A 27,160-nucleotide genomic window follows, 5' to 3' on the forward strand; every position below is an offset into this window, starting at 1 on the left:
TAACTTTGAAAGGTCTGCGAGAGTGGAACAGACGGTATTCGGATCTTAGTTCACGATAGAAAATCGTCTGAACACGAACTAGCAAAACGGGACAGTAAAGGCAAAGAAAAACAAGAATCTCAGTCAACCACGCACGGTTGGTTGTGGAAGACGGTGTTTGTCGGGGAGAAGTGTTGCTGTCGGCCTTTAAACGTGATTGTTTGTTTGTTTTGATTGATTTTTTTTTTTGCATTGTGTCGCGTTGAGCTTGTAAAAATGTCTGAAGAAGCTACCTCATCGGAGCATGATTTGATCGTTGCCAAGTCTGCGGCCATGGCGTGCCTCTTCTTGTCTACCGTTCTCTTTGGCTGCATACCCTTCATGTTGAACTATTGGCTGAAATGGACCGAGAAGAGTCCGGATTCTCGCTCAGCTCGTGTGGTGCAATATTTGTTGTACTTTGGTGGCGGAGTTCTCTTGGCCACCACTTTTATTCACCTCCTGCCTGAAGTACAAGAGGTTGTGGAACATCTCCAAGAGTGTGGTACCATTGGAGAAACACGTTTTGCTGTGGCTGAAACTCTCATGTGTTTGGGCTTCTTCATTATGTATCTGATAGAGGAATGTGTTCACACATATTTGCATCGCCACCAAGCAGCCAAGAAGCAACTCGAAAATGATGCAACTGCCGCCTTTGAGCGTGGCCACAGTGTGCGCAACAGTATTTTGGTGCGAGGGCCCAAGAAATCCAACAAAGATAGCAACTCAGAAAATGACTCCACTGGCAGCGTGGAGACTGTGACAGTGGCGGGTAACACCAACTATGGAAATGGCCAATATCTTAAATCTACGCTGACCCTGGACACTTTAATTGATCCCAACTGTGAGGGCAAGCACAGCGATTTGCAGCTGCAGTCCAATGGCGCAGCATGCAACACACCCCAGCTCCACCATGAGCACCATCACGAAAACGGTCACGGCCATTCACACATGCCTGTGAATTTGAATGACAACGATAGCACTGTGACTTCATCTCTGCGTGGCTTGGGTATTGTCTTGGCCTTATCTTTGCATGAGGTCTTTGAAGGTTTGGCCATAGGTCTGGAGAGTTCAACCTCGTCCGTTTGGTTCCTCTTTGGCGCAGTCTCGGCCCACAAATTGGTCTTGGCTTTTTGCGTGGGTGTGGAATTGATTGTGGCCCGTACTCGGCCCATATTGGCGGCCATATACACCATAACCTTTGCCATTGTCAGTCCCATTGGTGTAGGTATTGGCATGGGTATAAGTCATAATTCGGGCGCATCAGAGGATAGTTTGCTTTCTGCCATCCTGCAAGGCATAGCATGTGGCACTCTACTGTATGTGGTGTTCTTTGAGATTCTCTCCAAACATCATGCTGGGCTGGGGGCCTTTTTAGCCATGTTGGTGGGATTTGCGCTGATGTTTGGTTTGCAAAATATCGGTAAGTAAAGTCTGAAGATAATACTCAAGAGTTTATTGGGGTGGATGGAAAAAATTGTGGGATTATTAACAAAGTTATGTTACTCAACACACAACTACACAGTTGACAAAATTTTATAAATTTCAAAAATCTTATAACAAATTAAAAAATGTGTCCTATTTGTGTTTCTTTTATTTATATTAAAAAGCTTTTTTTTTGATAAATTCATTCACACCAATCCACCCTATTGTCTTAGGCAATAGTTTTATTGTCCACGAAAACACAATTCAACTTGTGGTAGGTAGTATCACAACTCACATTTGCGATGCATACAAGAAATTAGTCGAGATAAAATCTCGACAAAAACTCACTACAACCGATAACGAAGAACGAAGAACCAAGAATCATAAATCAAAATACCCTTACCATGGTTCTATAATAAAAAGCTACTCTGCTAATCTTAGGTATTATTAGCTTCAAACTATAGTATCAATATGCGATAACTTTTGAATCAAACATATGGTAGTCAATTTATAGTTTTTTTTTTTCTTAAAATTGACACGTTCCTAGCCAAATAAGTAGAGCTGATTAAGGTATTCTTTTCGGGTAGAATATTTAAATTTTATTTTGGCTTCCGCTTGTCAGAATACCAAACAAACAAACAAACAAAAATAATTTGAATGAAAATATAAAATAAAATAAAATAAAATAAAATAAAATAAAATAAAATAAAATAAAATAAAATAAAATAAAATAAAATAAAATAAAATAAAACAAAATAAAATGAATTAAAATAAAATAAAATAAAATAAAATAAAATAAAATAAAATAAAATAACATAACATAAAATAAAATAAAATAAAATAAAATAAAATAAAATAAAATAAAATAAAATAAAATAAAATAAAATAAAATAAAATAAAATAAAATAAAATAAAATAAAATAAAATAAAATAAAATAAAATAAAATAAAATAAAATAAAATAAAATAAAATAAAATAAAATAAAATAAAATAAAATAAAATAAAATAAAATAAAATAAAATAAAATAAAATAAAATAAAATAAAATAAAATAAAATAAAATAAAATAAAATAAAATAAAATAAAATAAAATAAAATAAAATAAAATAAAATAAAACAAAATAAAATGAATTAAAATAAAATAAAATAAAATGAATTAAAATAAAATAAAATAAAATAAAATAAAATAAAATAAAATAACATAACATAAAATAAAATAAAATAAAATAAAATAAAATAAAATAAAATAAAATAAAATAAAATAAAATAAAATAAAATAAAATAAAATAAAATAAAATAAAATAAAATAAAATAAAATAAAATAAAATAAAATAAAATAAAATAAAATAAAATAAAATAAAATAAAATAAAATAAAATAAAATAAAATAAAATAAAATAAAATAAAATAAAATAAAATAAAATAAAATAAAATAAAATAAAATAAAATAAAATAAAATAAAATAAAATAAAATAAAATAAAATAAAATAAAATAAAATAAAATAAAATAAAATAAAATAAAATAAAATAAAATAAAATAAAATAAAATAAATTAAAATAAAATAAAATAAAATAAAATAAAATAAAATAAAATAAAATAAAATAAAATAAAATAAAATAAAATAAAATAAAATAAAATAAAATAAAATAAAATAAAATAAAATAAAATAACATAAAATAAAATAAAATAAAATAAATTAAAATAAAATAAAATAAAATAAAATAAAATAAAATAAAATAAAATAAAATAAAATAAAATGAAATAAAATAAAATAAAATAAAATAAAATAAAATAAAATAAAATAAAATAAAATAAAATAAAATAAAATAAAATAAAAAAAAATAAAATGAAATAAAATAAATTAAAATAAAATAAAATAAAACAAAAAAAATAAAATAAAACAAGTAAAAGCTTGCTAAGTTCGGCCGGGCCGAATCTTATATACCCTCCACCATGGATCGCTATTGTCGAGTTCTTCGCCGTTATCTCTTTTTAGGCAAACAAAGGATAATGGATAAGAATTGTTATGCTATTAAAGATACATCGATTTATAGTCCGACTCGGTCCATAAGTGAATTGAATGTTGAAGAACATAGTAGAAGTCGTTGGGTAATATTTCAGTCCATTCGGATAAGAATTGCGCCTTGTAGGGGCTCAAATAATATCAAACAAGTTAGTGCAAAATTTCAGTAAAATTAGGCGAGGAGAAGTCAAGATCCCGGATCAGTTTATAAGGCAGCTATATCAGGCTATGGACCGATTTGAACCATCGTTAGCACAGTTGTTGAAAGCCATAACAAAGCACTTCATGCAAAATTTCAGCCAAATCGGATGAGAACTGCGCCCTCTAATGGCTCAAGAAGTCAAGATCTCAGATCGGTTTATATGGCAGCTATATCAGGTTTTAGGCTGATTTGAATCATACTTAGCACAGTAGTTGTTAGTTATAATAAAATGCTTCGTGCCAAATTTCAGCCAAATAGGACGAGATTTGCGCCCTATAGTGGCTCAAGAAGTCAAGATCTCAGATCGGTTTATATGGCAGCTATATAAACAAATCGGATAAGAATTGCGCCTTCTAGTGGCTCAAGAAGTCAAGATCCAAGATCGGTTTATATGGCAGCTATATCAAACATGGACCGATATAGTCCATTTACATTTACCCAACGGACCTACACTAATAAGAAGAATTTGTGCAAAATGTCAAGCGGCTAGCTTTACTCCTTCGAAAGTTAGCGTGCTTTCGACAGACACACAGACGGACGGACGGATAAGGCTAGATCGACTTTATGGGGTCTAAGACGCATAATACGAGGTGTTATGAATGAATGTTTACTCTTTGGGTGGTGTTTTGGGGAAGGGGTGATGCCCTAAATGCATGCTCCTACATTTGGATATCAAATTCGTATGCTACTCCAAAATACCTTTATTTTAGCCCCATATTGCGATGGTCAGTAAAAATTGCTGTTTGTGGGGTATTTTGGGAAAGGGGTAGACCCCCAGAAACTTGGTCCCACATTTGGATATAAGATTCGTATTTTACTCACAAATACCTTTCATTTGAGTCCCATATTGCCATGGTCGGTAAATACAATATGTCCAATTTAGGAATGTTTTGGGGGTTGGGGTGGTCCCCCTAACACTTGTTCCGACAATTGGATATCAGATACGTTTTCTTATCCTAAATACCTTTCATTTGAGTCCCATATTGTCCGGATTGGTCTAAATATGTGTTTGGTAGGTTTTAGGATGGGGCGGCCCCCCTAGGTACCCCATCCGAAATTTGGATACCAAATTTTTATTTTCAGAGATCATCTCTGAGAGATCAGGCGTTTCTGAAAATTAGGGTAAGGGGTAGAGTCCGCCCCCCTTCAGATATCAAAAAAAGTAGTACCCTATTTTCACCACGGGATCATTATGCACCATCAGTGAAAATTTCAAGAAAATTTGTTCAGCCGTTTCTGAGTCTATTGAGAACACACAAACAAACAAACACAAATTGATTTTTATATATAAGATGGGGTCTTAGACGAAGATTTACAAACAGAATGACGATATTATTATACCCCCATCCTATGGTGGAGAGTATAAAAAGTGGGATGATGATCAGTACGATAGTGAAGATGACGTTGTCAGAATGGATTAAATCAAATAGTGCTTATGACGATGCACTTCGAGAAGTTCAATTGTTGTTGTCGGCGGTGGGTGATAATGTCAACATCAGCATTGATGAGATTTAAAAGTGGAACGGGGATCAAATTACAGAAGAAAACGATGATTTCGAAGTGTCTGATAATGATAGCGATGGCCTTATTGTAGAGCAAGACATTCAACAAGCAAAGACCCGTTCAAAGGACGCGTCAAATGCAGTCCACGGTGGTGGGTATATAAGATTTGCCAAACTGCCAAACTTAATTCATTTTTACTTGTTTTAATTCAACATAAAAGTTTCGAACATCTCATCGTATTACCATACGGTAAAGACTTTCTAAATGCAATAATTTATTTTACTCTAATATCTAGGCAGTTGATACGATTGATGTAAGATAAGATTAATAACAAAGAAATTTATTTCCAAAAAAAAAATAAGAACAATAGTAAATGCCATAAAATTTGTCTAAATTTTTTATGGCGACACTAGGTTTATGATAAAATGTTTATGACATTTTTTTACGATTGCTAGATACCTTGTCACATCATAGACTATAAGTACTTTGTAAAATGTAGCAAACCTTGCATTTGATATCTTGCAACAATGTTGCTACAAAGTAACAGCCAACCGACTAATCATTAATGTCAAGTTTTTTAAGTGATAACAACAAGACTTGAAAAACTCTGATACAAAGAAGAAAAATAAGTCAAAAGTCCCAATAGGGAAAATTCGATTTAGTAGCTAAGGGTGTTATGGTAGTCCCAAAATGTTTGCTTATCTTTACTTGCACTTGCTTGCTCATAAAGGGCTTATCTTTTTTTTTTGGTGGAATGGCCATTTCGGCTAATGTTTAAGAACTACTAACAAATTTAAGATTCTATGCACCTGTTGTTCGATTCTAATCATATTTTACATCTTGATAAGTTCTTACCAGATTATTGATTATTTAGCTAGCTCATTCACTCATTCATTCATTCATTCGACCAACCCAATTACACACACACACTACATACCTATTAGAAATAGTCATTTTAGCAAAATATGGAGCAACTTTTAAATGTGGCTGTTGTTAGCCAAGGTCTATTATCTACTTTGAGAAATTGAATCTACCTCAGCTGTAGGAGCTGTAATGTTAAACTCGTGCAAATTTGTAAACTCCAATGATATGCTGTTGCAGTTGAAATGAGCAATCGTTGTTGTTCAAATATTTTTATAACCCACCACCATAGTGTAGGGTGTATATTCATTAAGCCATTCAGTTTGCAACACATCGAAATATCCATTTCCGAACCTACAAAATATATATAAATTCTTAACTAGCTGGGCAGAGCCCGCTCTAATACCTATTTAGGGTGGGGACACTTCGCCCTGAATGTGGATATCGTGCTACTGTAGCCTATGTCCGCGCTGGTTATCCCCTCTCAATGCTGGCAACATTAGCGAGGTACCATACCATACATGGTCATGTACAAAATTCTCCCCAAAGAGTTGTCGCACTGCGGCACACTGTACGGACTCGGCTATAAAAACCGTCCCTTATCGTTGAGTAACTCAACTTGAATGGGAAAGCACTCATTGATGTATGAAAAGTTTGCCCCTGCTCGATTCCTGGGCAAATTGATACTCTATTCTCAAATGCCATTCTTTTGAGCCCCATATTACTGTATTGGTAAATATTTCGGGTTTAGGGGTTATTTCGAGGGTGGTCACTTGGCCACCGAAGTAAATATAAGATTCGTGTTCTACTTTTAGATACATTTCGTATGAGTCCATAATGGCCTGATCGGTAAATAAGTTGTGTTTGAAGGTGAGGTGGACCTCAAGGTCTTTGTCCTGAAAATTAATGTACATTTCCCGAAAATCAATAAATTTCCACCCCAAATAGCTTTTATGTAATAGGGAGGTATTTTGGGGTGGGGCGGCCTCCCAAACACATGGCTCTATATATGCGTGATTGGTCTATATATCCATTTGGCGGATTTTGGGCTGTTCCCGCGGCAACCGTCCCTAACAATAGACACCATGTTTTTTTTGGTGATTGTTAGAGTGCAAAAAATTTCGAACTAATTTCATTACCAATCTCCGAGATCTATTTTTGAAATTAGGGTAATGAGAAGTGTTTTTTAGGGGAGATATTTCGACTTAAATATGGATATTCGTGTCCACTCCCAAATCCCTTTACTTTGAACCCCATTTTGCCATGGTCGGTAAGTATGAAATGTTGGGAGGGTGTTTTGGGCTGTGCCCTGAAAATAGATCTCAAATTCGTTTTTTACCCCCTCATGTCATATTTTTCTTCTACTCCCAAATATCTTTTATTTGAATCCTATATAGCCATGGTCGGCTGATATGCCCATTTGGGGGTATTTGGGAGTGTGGCCACCTCCCATTACTTGGACCTAACTTTTTATGCCATATTTTTAATCTACTGCCAGATACTTTTCATTTGAGTCCCATATTGATAGGAACGCCGAATATCTCCTTAGAGGACTTTTGGGTTTGGGGCCCGCTAGGTACTTGGACCAAATTTTAATACGATATTCGTATTCTAGTCTCCAATACCTTTGATTTGATAACCATATTGTGCCCATCGGTCCACTTTTGGTTTTGGGTGGCGTTTTTGGGGTAAGTGGGAGGAGGAACCGCCCCCATCCGATATCTAAAAATTATATAGCCAATGTTTCCTTCCAGACAAACTTACACAATCTGTGAAAAATTTAAGAAAATCTATTCAGCCGTGTTTGATCCTACGGAACAAACAAAAAAACCGAGTCCCAATACAGTCATGATGGGTCATATGCCCACCCTACCCATTTTTGGGAGGTAGGGTGACCCCTATACTTCGAACTGATTTTGTATGCCAGATTCGTAATCTACTCCCGAATACCTTTCATTTGAGGCCCATATTGTGCTTAACGGTCCACTTTTGATTTTGGGTGGTATTTTTGGAGTAACGGGAAGGGTCCGCCCCCTTCCGATATTCACAAATTATAAAGCATATTTCTTCTTCCTGAGCATATTCGCAATCTACTCCCGAATACCTTTCATTTGAGTCCCATATTGTCATGATCGTCAAATAAACCAATTTTAAGGGGTTTGGGGCTGGGGCGGCCCCCCATGTACTTGGATCCAACTTTTATCATGCAATTCGTACTCTACTCTTGCATACCCTTCATTTGAATCCCATATTGTCCCGATCGCTCCATTTTTTTTGGGTAGTACTTTTGGGGTAACGGGGAGGGTCCGCCTCCCTCCCGATATCAAAAATTATATAGCCTATGTTTCCTTCTAGAACAACCTTCATAATCTGTGAAAATTTCAAGGTAATCGGTTCAGCCGTTTTTGAGTCTATACGGAACAAACAAACAAACTCAAATTGAATTTTATATATAAGATTTAACGATATCAGTCCGCCTGTCCGTCCGTCTGGCAGTCTGTTGTAATCAAGCTACAGCCTTAAAAAATAAGATATTGAGCTTAAATTTTACATAGGTCCATATTTCTTTAATACGCGCGTTAAGTTCCTGAAAGGACCATATCGGACTATATTTGGATATGGCTGTCATATAGACCGATCGGCCGATTTAGGGCCTTAAGCCCATAAAGGCGCTTTTATTACTCAGTTTCGCTGAAAATTTCGACAGTGAGTTGTTTTAAGCCTCCCCTATAGTCCAGATCGAATCATATTTAGATATAGCTGCCATATTCACCGATCTGCCAAATTAGGCTCTTAAGCCCTAAACCGCTGTATTTACTAACCGATTTCGCAGAAATTGGGAACAGTGAGTTCTATTAATCCTCCTAACATCCAAACTGAAAATGGTACAGATCAGACCTTATTTTGATACAGCTATTGGAGGCCACAGTAGCGCAGAGGTTAACATATCCGCCCATGACGCTGAACGCCCGGGTTCGAATACTGGCGAGACTATCAGAAAACAAAATTTTTCAGGGGTGGTTTTCCCCACCTAATGCTGGCAACATTTGTGAGGTACTATGCTCCAAAGAGGTGTCGCACTGCGGCACGCCGTTCGGATTTGGCTATAAAAAGGAGGCCCCTTATCATTGAGCTTAAAGCTTGAATCGGACTGCACTGTGAGAAGTTAGCCCCTGTTCCTCAGTGGAATGTTCATGGGCAAAATTTGCAATTATATAGACCGATCCGCTGATTAACTATCTTAAGTCTATAAAAACCTTATTATTCTCTCCACCATAGGATGGGGGGGGGGGTATTCTAATTTCGTCAATCCGTTTGTAACACCTCGAAATAAGCGTTTAAGACTCCATATTCTTGATCGTTAAGTTCCGTTGTTGAAGCGTTTCTTGAATGATGGTTGAGTTTGAGGTTGTTAATGTGGGCTCGGCTGGTATAGTCTCGACAGCGGACCCTTGCAAGTTCAAGACCGCTTTGTTGGTGCTTTTGGTCGGAGCGGTTGCCGGCGGCTGTCGATTTATATTGTAGTTGATGGGGAACTCTTGTCGGGCATTGGTGGAAAACGTTAGATGCCGGTGCGGGCAATGAATAATATTTAGGATAGATAGCGGGCGCCTTGTTGTCTCTATGTGGAGGTGACGATCCTCATCTAGCTCCTATGGATGAGCAAGCTCGTTCCGGTCTAAAGGACCGACCGCCACGGGAACAGTATTTATGCAAGAGTCAGCGAAACCCGGCCTCTCACTGAGATTGTCCGCGACTGCGATTGCAGCTACTCCGTATGGAGCATTCCACTATTTGCAACCTGCGGACCCGCCCGGAAGCTCGCAGCTAAGCTTCTCGTGATAACAATGAACACCACACAGATCGGTGCTCAAAGTTCCAACCTGTGTGGTGCTCATAGTTATCCCGCGCCTTGTTGTCTAACTAGGCGCTGGCTTGGCTGACCTCCGGATCATCGTCTTCGATTCTGGGTTCGGGGCTGGCGGATGCGGTGACGGCGTATTCTGGTTCGGTAGTAGGGAAAGGCAGGTGCGTGCCGCAACTATAAAGACACAACTTTATATTTAAAATACCAAGTGTCACTACTACAAGGTCTATGGGATGAAAAGATCTCCAGCAGGGGAAGGGTGCATGGGATAACAAGCTATCTAGACGTGGGTGCGAGCTAGGCGCGTATGCGAACAAAAAATATAAGCAATAAAATAAACAAAAATTGGGGATTCCAAATGGGCCATATCGGTTCAGATTTGGATATAGCTCCCACAAAAAAACCGATCCCCGAATTTAACTTCTTGAGCCTTGAGAAGCCTTAATTTTCATCCAATTTGGCTAAAAAAAATGCTAGAATTGTGACTTCCAACATCCATACCAATTATGATCTGAATCGGTCTATAAACAGATATAGCCCCCCCCCCCCTTAAACCGATCCCCAGATTTGACTTCTTGAGCCCTTAGATGGCTCAATTTTTATCCGATTTGGCTGAAATTTTAAATTTAAGACTTGAGTTATGACTTTCATCATCCATGCCAAGTATGGTTTGAATCGGCTTATAAACAGATATAACTCCCATATAAACCGATCCTCAGATCACTTCTTGAGCCCTTAGGAGCAACAATTTTCATCCGATATGACTAAATTCGGAACATAGACTAAGGTTGTGACTTCCAACATCCATGCCAAGTATGATCCGAATCGGTCTATAGACAGATATAACCCCCACATAAACCGATCCCTTGATTTGAATTCCGGTGCCCTTAGAAGCCTCAATTTTCATCCGATATGACTAAAATTTGGAACAAAGATTTGAGTTGCCACTTTCAACATTCATGCCAATTATGGTCCGAATCGGTCTATAAACAGATATGGCCCCCATATTAACCGATCCCCCGATTTCACTTCTTGAGCCCTTAGAAGCCGTAATTTTCACCCGATTTGGCTGAAATTTGAAAAAAAAACTTGAGTTATGACTTCCGACATTTATGGCAAGTATGGTCCGAATCGGCCTATAAACAGATATAACCCCGTATAAACCGATCCCCAGATTTGACTTCTTGAGCCCTTCTGAGGAAAACCAAAATAATTCAAATACTAACTCAGTTGATAAGGGTACATTTTTACAATGGAATCCATGATGGTGGGTATCCAAAGTTTGGCATGGCCGAACTTATTACGTTTTTACCTTTTTGCTTTTATTTTTAGCTTTTAAGCAAAACAAAGCAAACTCGTCCATTTTGTTATCTGATAAAGATTTTGAAACATTTATTACTTAATGCGATTTAAAAGCCTCATTCATTCACTTTTGCATTCAATGTTTGTATTGTGTTTTTTGCTTATTTTTTGCTATTTACTATCGTTGGTAATCAAGGCAAATAATCAGTTTCTTAATATTTGCATCTGCAGATAGGCAAAACAGCGGCCATTTTGATTTTTTAAGGAAATAAAGTTTTGCACAGAAAAAAAAAATAAACAAACCAAAACAAGAAATATTTCTTGTTAAGTATCACTGATTAAATACAAGGAGAGTAAATGACAAGGATTTGAAGCAAAGATTAAAGCGATCAACTTGAAAAGGCTTAGTACGTCATTGGATGACGACATAAACATGTTCTTTGTTTAAAAATAACTAATTTTAATGAAACAAAAATAAATTCAAGCAAACACAAATTATGTTCTATAGATAAGGAGAATTTTTGATAAATTTCAGGCTACGCGCATTGGAGTTACGTTTTTTACCCTTCACCATAGGTTTGAGGGGTATATTAATGTCATCATTCCGTTTGTAATACATTGAATTATTGATCGGAGACTCTTGATCATCTTGACTTTCTAAGTCTATTTAGCCATGTCCGTCCGTCCGTTTGTCTGTAAGTCGAAAGCATGCTAACTTTCTAAGGGATAAAGCTAGGCGCTTGAAATTTTGCACAAAAACTCTTTATTAGTGTAGGTCGTTTGGGATTGTAAATGGGCCATATCAGTCCATGTTTTGATATAGCTGCCATATAAACCGATCTCAGATCTTGACTTCTTGAGCCTTTAGGCAACGCAATTCTTATCCGTTTTTTCTTAAATTTTTCATGAAGTGTTTTGATTTGACTTCCAACAACTACGCCAGGTATGGTCAAAATCGATTCATAATCTGATATAGTTCCAATATAAACCATTCTACCGGTTATACTTCTTAAGCCTCTAGAGGGCGCAGTTCTTATCCGATTTGGATAAAATTTCGCATGATCTGTTTTGATTTGACTATAACCCGAAATTGTGTGTTTTCTCTTATAGTAACCTAAAATCAAGTAAAAGCATGCTAAGTTCGGCCGGGCCGAATCTTATATACCCTCCACCATGGATCGCATTTGTCGAGTTGTTTTCCCGGCATCTCTTCTTAGGCTAAAAAGGATATAAGAAAAGAGTTGCTCTGCTATTAAAAACATATCAAGATATGGTCCGGTTCGGACCACAATTAAATTATATGTTGAAGACCTGTGTAAAATTTCAGCCAATTCGTATAAGAATTGCGCCCATTGGGGCTCACGAAGTAAAATAGAGAGAACGATTTATATGGGATCTGTATCGGGCTATAGACCGATTCAGAACATAATAAACACGTATGTTGATGGTCATAAGAGGATCCGTCGTACAAAATTTCAGGCAAATCGGATAATAATTGCGACCTCTAAAGGCTCAAGAAATCAAGATCCCAGATCGGTTTATATGGCAGCTATATCAGGTTATGAACCGACTTGTACTTTATTTGACATAGTTGTTGAAGGTAAAAATAAAATACGTCATGCAAAATTTCAGCCAAATCGGATAGGAATTGCGGCCTCTAGAAGCTCAAGAACTCAAATCCCCAGATCTGTTTATATGACAGCTATATCAGGTTATGGACCGATTTGAACCATACTTGGCACAGTTGTTGGATATCATGACGAAATACTTTGTGCAAAAACTCATTCAAATCGGATAATGATTGTGCCAAGAAGTCAAGACCCAAGATCGGTTTATATGGCAGCTATATCAGGTTATGAACCGATTTAAACCATACTTGGCACAGTTGTTGGGTATCATAACGAAACACGTCGTGCGAAATTCCATTCCAATCGGATAAGAATTGCGCCCTCTAGAGGCTCAAGAAGTCAAGACCCAAGATCGGTTTATATGGCAGCTATATCAGGTTATGGACCGATTTGAACCATACTTGGCACAGTTATTGGATATAATAAAAAAACACGTCGTGCAAAATTTCATTTCAATCGCATAAGAATTGCGCACTCTAGAGGCTCAAGAAGTCAAGACCCAAGATCGGTTTATATGGCAGCTATATCAGGTTATGGACCGATTCGAACCATACTTGGCACAGTTTTTGGATATCATAACACAACTCGTCGTGCAAAATTTAATCCCAATCGGATAAGAATTGTGCACTCTAGAGGCTCAAGAAGTCAAGACCCAAGATCGGTTTATATGGCAGCTATATCAAAACATGGACCGATATGGCCCATTTACAATACCAATCGACCTACACTAATAAGAAGTATTTGTGCAAAATTTCAAGCGGATAGCTTTACTTCTTCGGAAGTTATCGTGCTTTCGACAGACAGACGGACGGACGGGCGGACAGACGGACGGACATGGCTAGATCGATATAAATTTTCGCGACGACCAAGAATATATATACTTTATGGGGTCTCAGACGAATATTTCGAGTAGTTACAAACAGAATGACGAAATTAGTATACCCCCCATCCTATGGTGGAGGGTATAAAAATGGACCCTTCCCCTTACCCTAATTTTCAGAAATGTCAGAACTTGGTGATAGTTGGTGCGATTTAAGCGAAATTGTGTGTTTTCTCTTATAGTAACCTAAAAATAAATATTCGGTATCCAAATTTCGGATGGGGCACCTAGGTGGGTCGCCCCACCCCCAAAACCTACCAAATATATTTTTAGACAATATGGGACTCAAATGAATGGTATTGGGGATAAGAAAACGTATCAGATATCCAATTGTCGGACCAAGTGTTAGGGGGACCAACCCAACCCCCAAAATACCCCTAAAACGGATATATTTACCGACCATAGCAATATGGGAGTCAAATGAAAGGTATTTGCGAATAGAATACGAATCTGACATCCAAATGTGGGACAAAGTTTCTGGATATCCACCCCTTTCCCAAAACACCCTCCAAACAGGATTTATTTGCAGACCATGGCAGTATGGGGCATAAATAAAATGTATTTGAGTGTAGAATACGAATCTGATATCAAAATGTGGAGCCAAGTGTTTGGAGGGCCGCCCCTGCCAAAACCACCCCCAAGAGAAGACAAATTTATGACCATAGCAATATGGGGCTCAAATGAAAGGTCTAAGGTAAGAGGTATTATAGAGAGGAACACGAATCTGATATAAATTTTTAGGATCAAGTCACTGAACGGCCGCCCATCCCCCAAAGGAAGAGGTCAATGGCAATATGGGGTTCAAATAAATGATATTTGAGAGCAGAGCACGATTCTGATATATTTTCTGGGCTAAGTGTTTGGGGGAGCACCCCACGCGCCAAAACACTTCACATTTACAGACCAATGTCATTCATTGTGATCAAAGGGTCTTACGATTCTGATATATTTTCAGGGCCAAGTGTTTGGGGGAGCACCCCACTCTGCAAAACACTTCAAATCGGGCATATTTACCAACCATGTCAATGTGGGGCTCAAATGAAAGGTATTGGGGAGAAGAGTATGAAATTGATACCAGCTTTCTGGGGGTCTACCCTCTTGTTCATGTAGGTCTTTAGAGATAGGGAAAGGTACAGATCGCTAGGAAGATACTTTGCTTTGGACATCATTGCGATCAAAGGGTCTTAAACCAATATTTTGATATTTTTATATATACTACCCTCAAAGAAATACGTTAGTAAAAACAGCAGAAGTGTTCGCTGTAAAATCGGGAGGTCTGCTGAAAATGAAGTAGCAGTAATTTTTTATTAAAACAACAAACTTTTTCTGTTATTTTTAAATGGCAAAAGTTAAAATGTCATAAATATTTCCATATGCATATAACGAACAATTTTTTCTACTTTCCTATAATTTGCAAAATAACTGCTACTACCAAATTAATGGTTAAAAAAAACTAACCCCTCAATTTGATTTTATTTTTACTTTCTACAAATAAAAACCAAATGGAGCAATTGCTGTTTAAAAGTTCTTGGATTCATTCAAGAGTTTAAAATATTTAATTTGACATTAGCATGCTGTGGGTGCAAAGCGAATTAAATAAGAAGAAGAGAAGTACACGAGTAATACAAAAGAACAACTTTATTCGTAGACGTTAAAATAAGGAGTGAAATTACAAAGTAGAATGATTATGAAAAAGCAAAAATTGGAAATAGTAATTGGACTGGAATAAGAGAATAGGGTGACCAGATTCTTACATACGCCGCCACAATCCAAATACTATTTGACGACAAAAATTTATCAAAAGTTTTCAAACAACATTTTACAAAAATATTCATGTTTGACTTTACTTAAAGACTTGGTAAACAAATCTGCCACATTTTCAGCTGTGGTAACATATTCGATTTGGATCTCTTTTGCATCGAATTTTTCCCTTATATAGTGGTACCGAATATCGATGTGTTTACTTCTCTTATGTGCCACTGGGTTTTGGACAAGGAACTGGGCGCTTTGATTGTCACACTTCAGGGCAGTCGGTTCTTGAACGTAAGCATCTAAGCCAATTTCTCGCAGCAAACTTCTTAGGTACACGACTTCCTTCGTCCCCTGGCACATAGCCACGTATTCAGCTTCCATAGAACTGAGAGACACTTGGTTTTGCTTTTTGGACTCCCATGCTATGGGTCCACCAGACATGAAAAGCACAAACCCACTGTAGGATCGACGATCGTTAACATCTGAGCCCCAGTCGGCATCTGTGTATGAAACTAAATCATTAGCATTTTTAGAATAAGTTAACATACCCTTTGGTTTCAGCTTAAGGTATCGGAGAACATGTTTTGCTGCAGTAAAATGTTCTTTCTCGGGATGGCTGCTAAACTGTGCTAGCTTTGATACAACGTGAGATAAATCAGGGCGAGAGTAGACAGACAAATAATTCAGTGCACCAATCAACGACTGGTATTTGGTGACGTCATAACCACTACAATTCTCCTTCGTGCACTTCTCAAGCACCAAACCATTAGCAAAAGGTGTACTTGCAGGCTTACAATCTGTCATGTTCCACTTGGCCAGTAACTCTCTTACATATCTCTCTTGATGAACAGCTATCTTGCCTCTTAATCCCTCTCTTTCGACTTCTAGCCCCAAGTAGTACTTTGCTGGTCCTCGATCAATCGCGTCAATATGCTGATTCAAATCTTGAACAACGCATTTCATAATGTTCTCCGATGAGCATGACAACAAAATGTCATCCACGTACACAGCAAGTAAGACAAGCTCATCTTTTATCTTTTTCACGTACAAACAGTTGTCAGATTTGCACCGCTCGAACCCAATTGTCAACAGAACTTCATTCAATTTTCGGTTCCAGTCTCTGCCGGCCTGCTTTAATCCATAAAGCGATCTTTTCAGTTTACACACTCGATCTGGATACTTGGCATCTTGAAACATTTCGGGTTGTCGCATGAAGACTTCTTCTTCTAATTCGCCGTTGAGATATGCTGACACAATATCGATGTGATTCACCAAATATCCCCTTTGAGCAGCTATGGCAAACAGCATTCGGATAGCAGACACTCTTATTACCGGAGAGTAAGTTTCTGTGTAATCGACTTGGGGTTGTTGTGAGAAACCCTGGGCTACTAACCTCGCTTTAAATTTTTCTACTTCACCACTTTGGTTACGTTTCGTCACAAACACCCACTTACACCCAACGATATTTTTGTCAGCTGGCTTTTCTACGAGTTCCCACGTACCTTTTTGCTGCAAATTTCCGAACTCTTTCTGCATCGCCTCTTTCCACATTTTCGCGTTTTTGCTCTTTAAGGCCTCTGCCACTGTTTTGGGGTCTTCTTCGTCTTGCACAAAAGTATTTACAAGAGCATTTGCTGATTCTACTGCACGAACTTTTCTCGGACGTCCCTTTCGACCTGTCCTAAGAGTTGTTGGTCTTCCTCTTCTTCTTTTCACACCGGGCACTACTTCTTCTCTTTCTTCAATTGAGGTGTCAGATTCAGAATCCACATCGCCGCTGTTGTGTGCTTCTGTTCTGGCGATATCCCCTCTTTCTTTGTCCACAGAAACATCAACAACAAACCAATCGTCATTCTGCTCCATTTCCCCATTCATAACAGTTGGGGTTTCTTTTGCTTGTTTGGAGAAACTGTCTTCGAAAAACATGACGTCACGGGCGATCGTAATTGTTTTTTGTTGTTTACTATACAAACGGTAGCCTTTTGTTTGATGAGCATACCCAACGAATGTAAGTCTTTCTCCCTTAGGTAGTAGCTTTGACTTGCCTGGTCGTTTGTCTAAGGTGACTACGTCACAACCAAATATACGTAGGTGGGCTACTGAAGGCTTTCGTCCAAACCAACATTCGTATGGTGTCTTATTTTCAAGCACCTTCGTGGGACAACGATTCCGTATATAAGTGGACGTATTTAAGGCTTCTGTCCAAAGCGATTGGGACAATCCAGATTCCAGCAACAAGCATCTAGTCATTTCTACGAGCGTTCTATTAGCCCTCTCGGCAATCCCATTTTGTTGGGGGGTATAACAGACTGTTTTTTGGTGGTTGATGCCTTCATTCCTCAAAAACATTTGAAACTCATTACTAAGGTACTCTGTACCATTATCGCTTCGTAGGGTTTTTAAAACATTGCCCGTCTGTTTTTCGGCATTCACTTTAAAATCTTTGAAAACTTTTAGGGCATCGCTCTTCTTCTTCAAGAAATAAACAGTTGAAAACCTCGAGAAATCATCGATAAACGATATAAAATATCGTGATCCACCTTCGCTACATACCCGCATCGGCCCGCAGATATCGGTGTGTACAAGCTCCAAAGGTTTAGTGGTAAAGGTTTTACCATAGCTTGGAAAAGGCTGAACCGTGATTTTACACATTGAACATGTAACACATGGAAAACATTCAGGGTCTGACGACTCAACAGACATACCACGTACCATCTCTTTACTAGACAGCTTTAACACATCTCTTATGTTAAGGTGGCCATACCTCTTATGCCAAAGAACTCTTTCATTGTTTTGTTTTGCCATCATCAATCGTTCCCTTTTATTAAGCTCCACAACAAATATGCCAGCATGGGCCTTCGCCTCAAATATCATCTCCCCTTTGCTTGTTGTTGCAATTGCCTTCTCTTTGGAAAAAATCACTTCGTTGTTGTGCTCAATAATTTTATGCACAGATAAAAAATTAGCACTCAACTCTGGCACAAAGAGGACATTAGATAGAGTGATGTCGGTAAAATCCGATTTAATATTTACATCACCTATCCCCTCTGCATACACACAATCACCTGTTGCGAGAGATACCTCTTGCTTATGGGCTTTGAACGAAGAGAACAACAGCTTATTTCCACTCATGTGTGATGAGGCTCCACTGTCTACGATCCACATCTTGTCATTGGAGCATATTGCCTCTTCACTCGCACGCATTACCATTGCCTTGCTGTTGTTGTTGTTGTTGATGGATCTGCATTGGGACTTTATGTGTCCACGTTTACCGCAAGCATAACACTTTATATTCTTCTTTCGATTCTCGTCGTTGTCTTTTTCACCTTGTCTTCTTCTGAAGTTTGCCTTTTGCTTGGAATTTGCTGCGAAAACATGTTCCTCTGTCACGTGATGTCTTTCCCCTCGTCTTTGAAATTCTTCCATTATTTTAACCTTGAGACGATCAAGTGGGGGCAGAACATCTCTGCTTTCCACAGCAATGACGAAACTTTCGTAGTCTTCAGGTAGGCTACACAGCAGAACAATACTTACGAAATCTTCTGGAATAGTGATGTCGATTTCCTTTAGAGATTCGACGAGGCTGGTAAACTCGTTCATTTGTTGCGTAAACGATGATCCCTCCTGGATTTTAAACCGTACCAAACGTTTGAATAATGTCACCTTACGAGCTGGATCTTTTGTAATATAAATGCTGCCCAACCTTAGCCATGCCTCTCTGGCCGTCTTACACTTCTTAACGTGAATCAGCTCCGATGGTTTTATACTTAGCGTGATGGTGGCCAACGCTTTCATGTCCAACGCAATCCTTGACTCCTTTTCCTCCTTGGTTGCAGTTGTAGGACAAACACTATCAACTACCGACCAGTAATCCATCGTGATGAGGAGGCTCTTCATATGAATGGCCCAACTTGGGTAGTTTTCCCCATTCAACTTCTCAATTTGGAGCGAACCGGACATTTTTACTTTAAACTTTTAACAATTTACAAAAAACGACTTTAAACATATACTCGACTGACTTGTACTTTCTTATTTAATTTATTGGCACGCTGGGCCCATAACCTTTGTGGGTGCAAAGCGAATTAAATAAGAAGAAGAGAAGTACACGAGTAATACAAAAGAACAACTTTATTCGTAGACGTTAAAATAAGGAGTGAAATTACAAAGTAGAATGATTATGAAAAAGCAAAAATTGGAAATAGTAATTGGACTGGAATAAGAGAATAGGGTGACCAGATTCTTACACATGCAATGTTTGCTAATATCAGCAGACTAATTTTTCAGAGTGTAAGTGTGATTCCCAAATCGGCTTTTTCCCAAAAACCTTTGTCGAACTATTCGAAGAAGTAGCTTTATAAAAAAAAAACTGTTGCATAAAGTCATGGCTCCCACCCATCGACAATCATTCCCTGAAAATGTTTTAAAAATCACTCCATATTTATTGCCCCTCTCTTTCCCACTATCTAGACACATGCCATCATCTCGCGATAATACAAGCCATCATAAATTTTTACTAGAATTTTGTTGCGACAAGATAATAAAAAAACACGATTTTCTAAGGTACACATATCAATCAAAAGCTGCATTGAATGCTCTCAACGCCTGTGGTCGATGTAGATAAAAATATCATTAGGCTCTCATGTTGGGGTTTTTTTACTTAGACCTAGTACTTTTGCTGATGTAATTGTCAAGAGACAAAGAAATTATTTAATATTCCATACTTAGTCTGTAAAGATAAAAGCCAAGACAATATATTTTGAAAATAATAAATTACACATTGTTGCATTATCAGTCAACAAGAGGCACAATTAGGTGGAGGTAATGCAAGAATGATGCAACGGAATGAGTTCAAATTGTGTTTTAATTATATAGCAAATATTAACAAAGATTATTTAAAAAAATATATATAACAATAAGTAAAACAAGTAAAAGCGTGCTAAGTTCGGCCGGGCCGAATCTCATATACCCTCCACCATGGATCGCATTTGTCGAGTTGTTTTCCCGGCATCTCTTCTTAGGCTAAAAAGGATATAAGAAAAGAGTTGCTCTGCTATTAAAAACATATCAAGATATGGTCCGGTTCGGACCCACGCAAATGGATATTTCGATGTGTTGCAAACGGAATGACAAAATGAATATACCCCCATCCTTCGGTGGTGGGTATAAAAATTTAATAGAATAAATAGTAATAAAATAAATTAAAAATAAGGTATAATGAAATAACATTGGAAGCCATCGTGGCGCAGAGGTTAGCATGTCCGTCTCAAATCCCAGCGTGAACATCAGACAAATTTTTCAGCGGTGGTTATCCCTATGTTAAAACTTCTCTGTCAAGTGGTGTCGCTATGCGACACCCTGCACAGTGGGAGAAAATCGAAAAATCTTGTAAATAATGTGCCATGTGAAAACGGTTAGAGATGAAATTTGAAATGGTTGGAGCTGAGGTGTTAGCGATATCGTGTGCAAAAAATGCTGAGGAAAAACGAATAGACTTATCTTAGTAATTCTTTTTGAATTTTGCAGATAAAGGTGACCTTAAACAAGTAAAAGCGTGCTTAGTTCGGCCGGGCCGAATCTTGGGAACCCAATATGGATTCCAAAAAATAAAAAATAAATTCAGTTAAAGGGCATAGACTTATTCTACATAACAAACTTCTGTCAAACCAGCAAAAATTAAAGCTTCTATGGGTTGCCCAAAAAGTAATTGCGGATTTTTCATATAGTCGGCGTTGACAAATTTTTTCACAGCTTGTGACTCTGTAATTGCATTCTTTCTTCTGTCAGTTATCCGCTGTTACTTTAAGCTTGCTTTAGAAAAAAAGTATAAAAAAAGTATATTTGATTTAAGTTCATTCTAAGATTTATTAAAAATGCATTTACTTTCTTTAAAAAAATCCGCAATTACTTTTTGGGCAACCCATAGTAACTAAACATGGATGATTGAGACTGTTTAACATGGGAGCAATATCAGGTTATAGACCGATTTGGATTCTCGCCAGAATTCGAACCCAAGCGTTCAGTGTCATAAGCGGACGTGCTAACCTCTGCGCTACGTTGGCCTCTATCGGGATATCGGTACTTGGGATAAATCTTGACACTGATATTGTAATAGGCACTGATTGGTTTTTCGGTCAAATTACAACCAAAGCAGGTGAAAATTGAGGCTTCTAAGAGCTCAAGAAGTCAAATCCGGGGATCGGTTTATATGGGGGCTATATCAGTTTATAGACCGACTAGGATCGTACTTGAGATGCATGTTGGAAGTCATAACGCAACTCTTTGATCCCAATTCAAGCCAAATCGGTAGAAAATTTGAGGCTTCTAGGAGCTCAAAAAGTCAAATCCGGATATCGGTTTATATGGGGGCTATATCGGTTTATAGACCGATCCAAATCACCCTTGCCATGGAAGTTGGAAGTCATAACACAAGTCTTTATTCCAAAATAGAGGCTCCCAGACTCTCAAGATGTAAAATCGGGGGATCGGTTAATATGGGAGCTATATCTAAATCTGAATAGATATGACCCATTCGCATACCTCAATGAGCGGCTAGCTTTACGCGTTCAATCGCTATCGTAATTTTGACAGACGGGCGGACGGACATGCCTAGATCGACTATCGATCAGAGATCAATATTTCGTGGTGTTACATACGGAGTGGTGGTGGATATAAAAACTTTGCCAATATTGCCAGCTCTACTTTATTTAGATGAACAGTGAAATGTATTAGAAATCTGTATTTTATTTTTATACCCGTCATTTGGTGTGTATCTCCTCGAAATATTTCTCTGAGACCTCATAAAATAAAGTTTCTTGAATTACTGGAGGGCGCAAATCTTATCCGATTTGGCTGAAATTTTGCATGAGATGTTTTGTTATGATTTCCAACTACTGTGTTAAGTGCGGTTCAAATCGGTCCAGTTTTCAACAGATTCTTTTTTGTCCATAGGCATGTTAAGTTCGAAGTGTTTACCTCCTAATCAGAATGAGGTCCAAGTAGCAGTGACCCGACTAAAGAACAACAAGGCAGCAGGAGCCGACGGGTTTCCCTCTGAACTATTTTAGACCAGGGGCGACACTCTGATAAGGCATATGCATCAGCTTGTCTACGCAATCTGGCTAGAAGAACGCCTACCCGATGATTGGAACCTCAGCATACTATGTCCCGTACACAAGAAAGTAGACAAGACGGAATGTGCCGACTACAGAGGCATAAGTCTCCTCCCCATCGCATACAAGATACTCTCGAGCTTACTGTGTAAAAGATTAAAACCAAAAGTCAATGAGATAATTTGGCCCTATCTGGAAAGACAAATCAACACCTACCATCTCTTGGTTGACTTCAAAGCCGCTTTCGATACTCCTTTACGTTCAAAGGTATTTCAAGCCATGTCCGAGTTTGGTATCCCTGCAAAATTAATAAGACTCTGCAGGATGACACTTGCTGATACGCGTTCCTCAGTAAGATTGGGAAAGAATCTCTCCAAACCATTTAATACCACACGAGGTTTCAGATAAGGAGACAGCCTATCGTGTGATCTCTTTAATATCCAGCTGGAGAAGATTATACGAGATGCAGATGTGAATAGATAGGGCACACTACTGACAAGAGAACGCATGCTACTCGCCTAGGCCGACGACATCGACGTCATAGGTCGGTCACCGGATGTAGTAACTGCTGCCTTCGAAAGAATCGAAAAAGAGTCAGTGAAAATGGGTATGGCAGTTAATGGCGATAAGACGAAATGGATAGTTTCAGCTCCTGTACAACCGAGCAGATAAAGAAAATGGAGAAAGTTGGGAATCACAACATTGAGACAGTTAGTAACTTTATCTACCTCGGCACCGCCGTAACCGAAACGAATGACACCAGCTTTGAGATAAAGCGAAGAATAATACTGGCAATCAGATGCTACTTTGGATTAAGTAAGCAGATTGGAAGCAAGGCCACCTCTCGACAGACCAAGGTTACGCTATGCAAGATAATGATACCAACCGTGTTGTTATGTGGTTCTGAGGCATGGGTACTTCTGAGAGCAGATGAGGTAGTACTTGGAGTATTTGAGAGAAAGATTCTTCGTAAAATAAATGGAGTTTGCGTTATTGGTGAATATAGGTGACGTATGAACCACGAACTGTATGAGCTGTACGACGACGATAACATAGTTACACGTTTCAAAATACAACGGCTGCGTTGGCTAGGTCGTGTTATCAGAATGGATGAAGATGCTCCAGCAAAGAAGTTTTTTGAAAGCAAACACGGTGGTAGACGCAAACCGGGAAGACCAAAAGCCCGATGAAAAGATCAAGTGGTGGGAGACACCTCAAAACTTGACTTTAAGATGAGCGCAAAAGATCAAGGCGCTTGGAACGCTATTCTACGTTCGGCTAGTGGAACAAATGCTCTGTCATAGTCAATTAAAGTAAAAGTAGTAGCCCCCAAATAGACCGATTAAAAATCTTAGGCCAATAAAAACCACATTTATTGTCCGATTTTGTCAAAATTTGGGACAGTGAGTTATGTTAGATATCTTAGATATACTTCTATAATTTGGCCCAGATCGGTCCAGATTTGGTTATAGCTGCCATATAGACCGATCTCTCGATTTAAGGTTTTGGGTCCATTTATTGTTTGATTTGGCCGAAATTTGGGGCAGTGAGTTGCGTTAGACTCTTCGACATCTGTTTGCAATTTGGCCCAGATTGGTCTAGATTTGGATATAGCTGTCATATAGACCGATAATATCTCGATTCAAGGTCTTGGGCCCCTAAAAGACGCATTTATTGTCCGATTTCGCTGAAATTTGGAACAGTGAGTTATGTTAGACTCCTCGACACCTGTCTGCATTTTGGTTCATTTTGGTCCAGATTTGGATATAGCTGCCATATAGACCGATCTCTCGATTTAAAGTTTTGAGTCCATAAAAGGAGCATTTATTGGCAGATTTTGTCAAAATTTGGGACAGTGAGTTGTGTTAGGCCCTTCGACATCCTTCTTCAATTTGTCCCCGATCGGTTCAGATTTGGATATAGCTCCCATATAGACCGATATCTAGGTTTTAGGTTTTGGGGCAATAAAAGACACATTTGTTGACCGCTGTCGCCGAAATTTGGGACAGAGAGTGAGGCTCTTCGACATCCTTCGTCAATTTAGCCCAGATCGAACCCGATTTGGATATAGCTGCCATATATATCGATCTCTCGATTTAAGGTTTTGGGCCCATAAATGGCGCATTTATTATTCGATGTCGTCGAAATTTGGGACAGTGAGTTGTGTTGGACTCCTCGACATCTGTCTGCAATTTGTCTCAGATCGGTCCAGATTTGGATATAGCTGCCACATAGACCGATAATATCTCGATTCAAGGTCTTGGGCCCCTAAAAGACGCATTTATTGTCCGATTTCGCTGAAATTTGGAACAGTGAGTTATGTTAGACTCCTCGACATCTGTCTGCATTTTGGGTCATTTTGGTCCAGATTTGGATATAGCTGCCATATTGACCGATCTCTCGATTTAAGGTCTTGGGCACATAAAAGGCGCATTTATTGTTCGATGTCGCCGAAATTTGGGACAGTGAGTTGTGTTAGGCTCTTCGACATCCTTCTTCAATTTGGCCCCGATCGGTTCGGATTTGGATATAGCTGCCATATAGACCGATCTTTCGATTTAAGGTCTTGGGCCCATGAAAAACGCATTTATTGTTCGATGTCGCCGAAATTTGGGACAGTGAGTTTTGTTAGGCTCTTCGACATCCTTCTTCAATTTGGCCCCGATCGGTCCAGATTTTGATATAGCTGCCATATAGACCGATCTCTCGATTTAAGGTTTTGGGTCCATAAAAGGAGCATTTATTGGCAGATTTTTTCAAAATTTAGGACAGTGAGTTGTGTTAGACTCCTCGACATCTGTCTGCAATTTGGCTCAGATCGGTCCGGATTTGGATATAGCTGCCATATAGACCGATCTCTCGATTTTAGGCCTTGGGCCCATAAAAAGCGCATTTATTGTCCGATTTTGCTGAAATTTGGGACAGTGAGTTGTGTTAGGCCCCTCGACATATTTCTTCAATTTGGCTCATATCGGTCCAGATTTGGATATAGCTGCCATATAGACCGATCTTTCGATTTAAGGTCTTAGACCCCTAAAAGGCGCATTTTTTGTCCGTTGTCACCGAAATTTGAAACAGTGACTTATGTTGGTCTTTTCGTACCGAATTTGTTCCAAATCGGAACATATTTGGATATAGCTGCTATGGCGGCATGAATTATGCATTTTTCACCGCATTATGACGAAATGTGGTTTACATAAAAACCCGAGGTGGTGGGTATTCAAAGTTCGACCCGGCCGATGTTTATTTTGTTTTATTTTACTTTATTTCATTTTCTATTTAATTGTGTTTTCTGGGAATTGTTTTGTTGTTAACAGCAACAGTTTTATAAGTACCAGTCTTAGAGCATCTCCATAGATTATCCATCTGAAAAAATCCCAATGACGTCTTACTAAACGTACTCGTGATGTGATCTCATTTTTTAAATAACAAAATTTCAAATTCTTGATTTGATGTGTGTTTTGATTAGTCAATGATCCAAGATTCGAAGAAACTGTTATTAACTACTCTCCAATATTTTGTTCTAATTCCAGGTGAAGGTCACAGTCACAGTCATGACGGCCACGATCATGAACACGATGCCTGTGGAGCTCACGAGGATGTAGTGACAACCACCATCAGAACACTTGCGAATTCGGCCAACGACCCAGTGAGGGGATAGAGATTGAGTGAAGAAGCCAGAGTTTGACGATGCCACCTGACCCACTTAGTACTTAACATTTGGCATGAATAACATGTGATATTTTTAGTCTTAAGTTCAAATCGCAATGGAATCAAGAATTTCATCCCAACACAAAAGATACAGCACCGCTATGGGGAGAGTATTATTTAAAGTTGTTAAAATAAAACGAGCAAAATTGCCGCTAAAGAAATTTATTTAAAGAAATCACATTTTGAAAACTCAAAACAGAACATGAACGGGAAGTACCATTAAAGAACAAAGGCACAGGTGAGAAAATATTAAAAAAAAAAAATGAAGAAAATCCCCAAGTACTGGATACTTGAGCGGCATTTTGGCAATGGGGAAGAACCTTCAACTATATGGGAAATGGGCAGGCAGAGAGGGGAACTAACATCGCCAAGCTTAAATAGGGCTTGAGGACAATATTTTCAGTTGTTAAGTTAGTTGAGGAGGCCACAGCCAATGACGCCAAACGCCTGGGTTCAAATCCCAGCATGCACATCCACAAAATATTCAGCGGTGGTTATACCCTTACTAATGCTGGCTACATTTGTACAGGTATTCTGCCCCATTAAAACTTCTCTAACAAGTGGACTCGGCATAAAAAGGGAGGTCCCTTATCATTAAGCTTAAACTTTAATCTTTCGGAGCTCATTGATATGAGAGAAGTATTCCCAGTTCCTTAATGGAATGTTCATGGGAAATTTAGGTATGTTAGTTGATATAAAAAATTCAAATTGAATTACTTAAAATGTTTGCTTTAGCCACTGTGCAAAAATGTTTTCAACATAATTCACAGTTAATGACAATCTTGAATTGTTGTTTGATGTTTGTTGTTGTTGTTGTTGTTTTTTTATTAATGTTAGTGACGATTGATTTGACAGCATCGCACGCCATGCCATATCTAA

General features: G+C 38.2%; 1 protein-coding gene across 1 annotated transcript; it reads left to right on the forward strand.

Annotated features, from left to right (window-relative positions):
* LOC106085198 (protein zntC) lies at positions 1-26,446 on the forward strand. The gene is made up of 2 exons (XM_013249311.2): positions 1-1,441; positions 26,104-26,446. The coding sequence occupies exons 1-2, from the start codon at positions 256-258 to the stop codon at positions 26,229-26,231; spliced, it is 1,314 nt and encodes a 437-aa protein (XP_013104765.2). The 5' UTR covers positions 1-255; the 3' UTR covers positions 26,232-26,446.
* Positions 26,447-27,160: the final 714 nt, after the last annotated feature.

This window comes from Stomoxys calcitrans, chromosome 5 (assembly GCF_963082655.1).
Source record: "Stomoxys calcitrans chromosome 5, idStoCalc2.1, whole genome shotgun sequence".
In the NCBI taxonomy this organism is placed as follows: Eukaryota; Metazoa; Arthropoda; class Insecta; order Diptera; family Muscidae; genus Stomoxys; species Stomoxys calcitrans.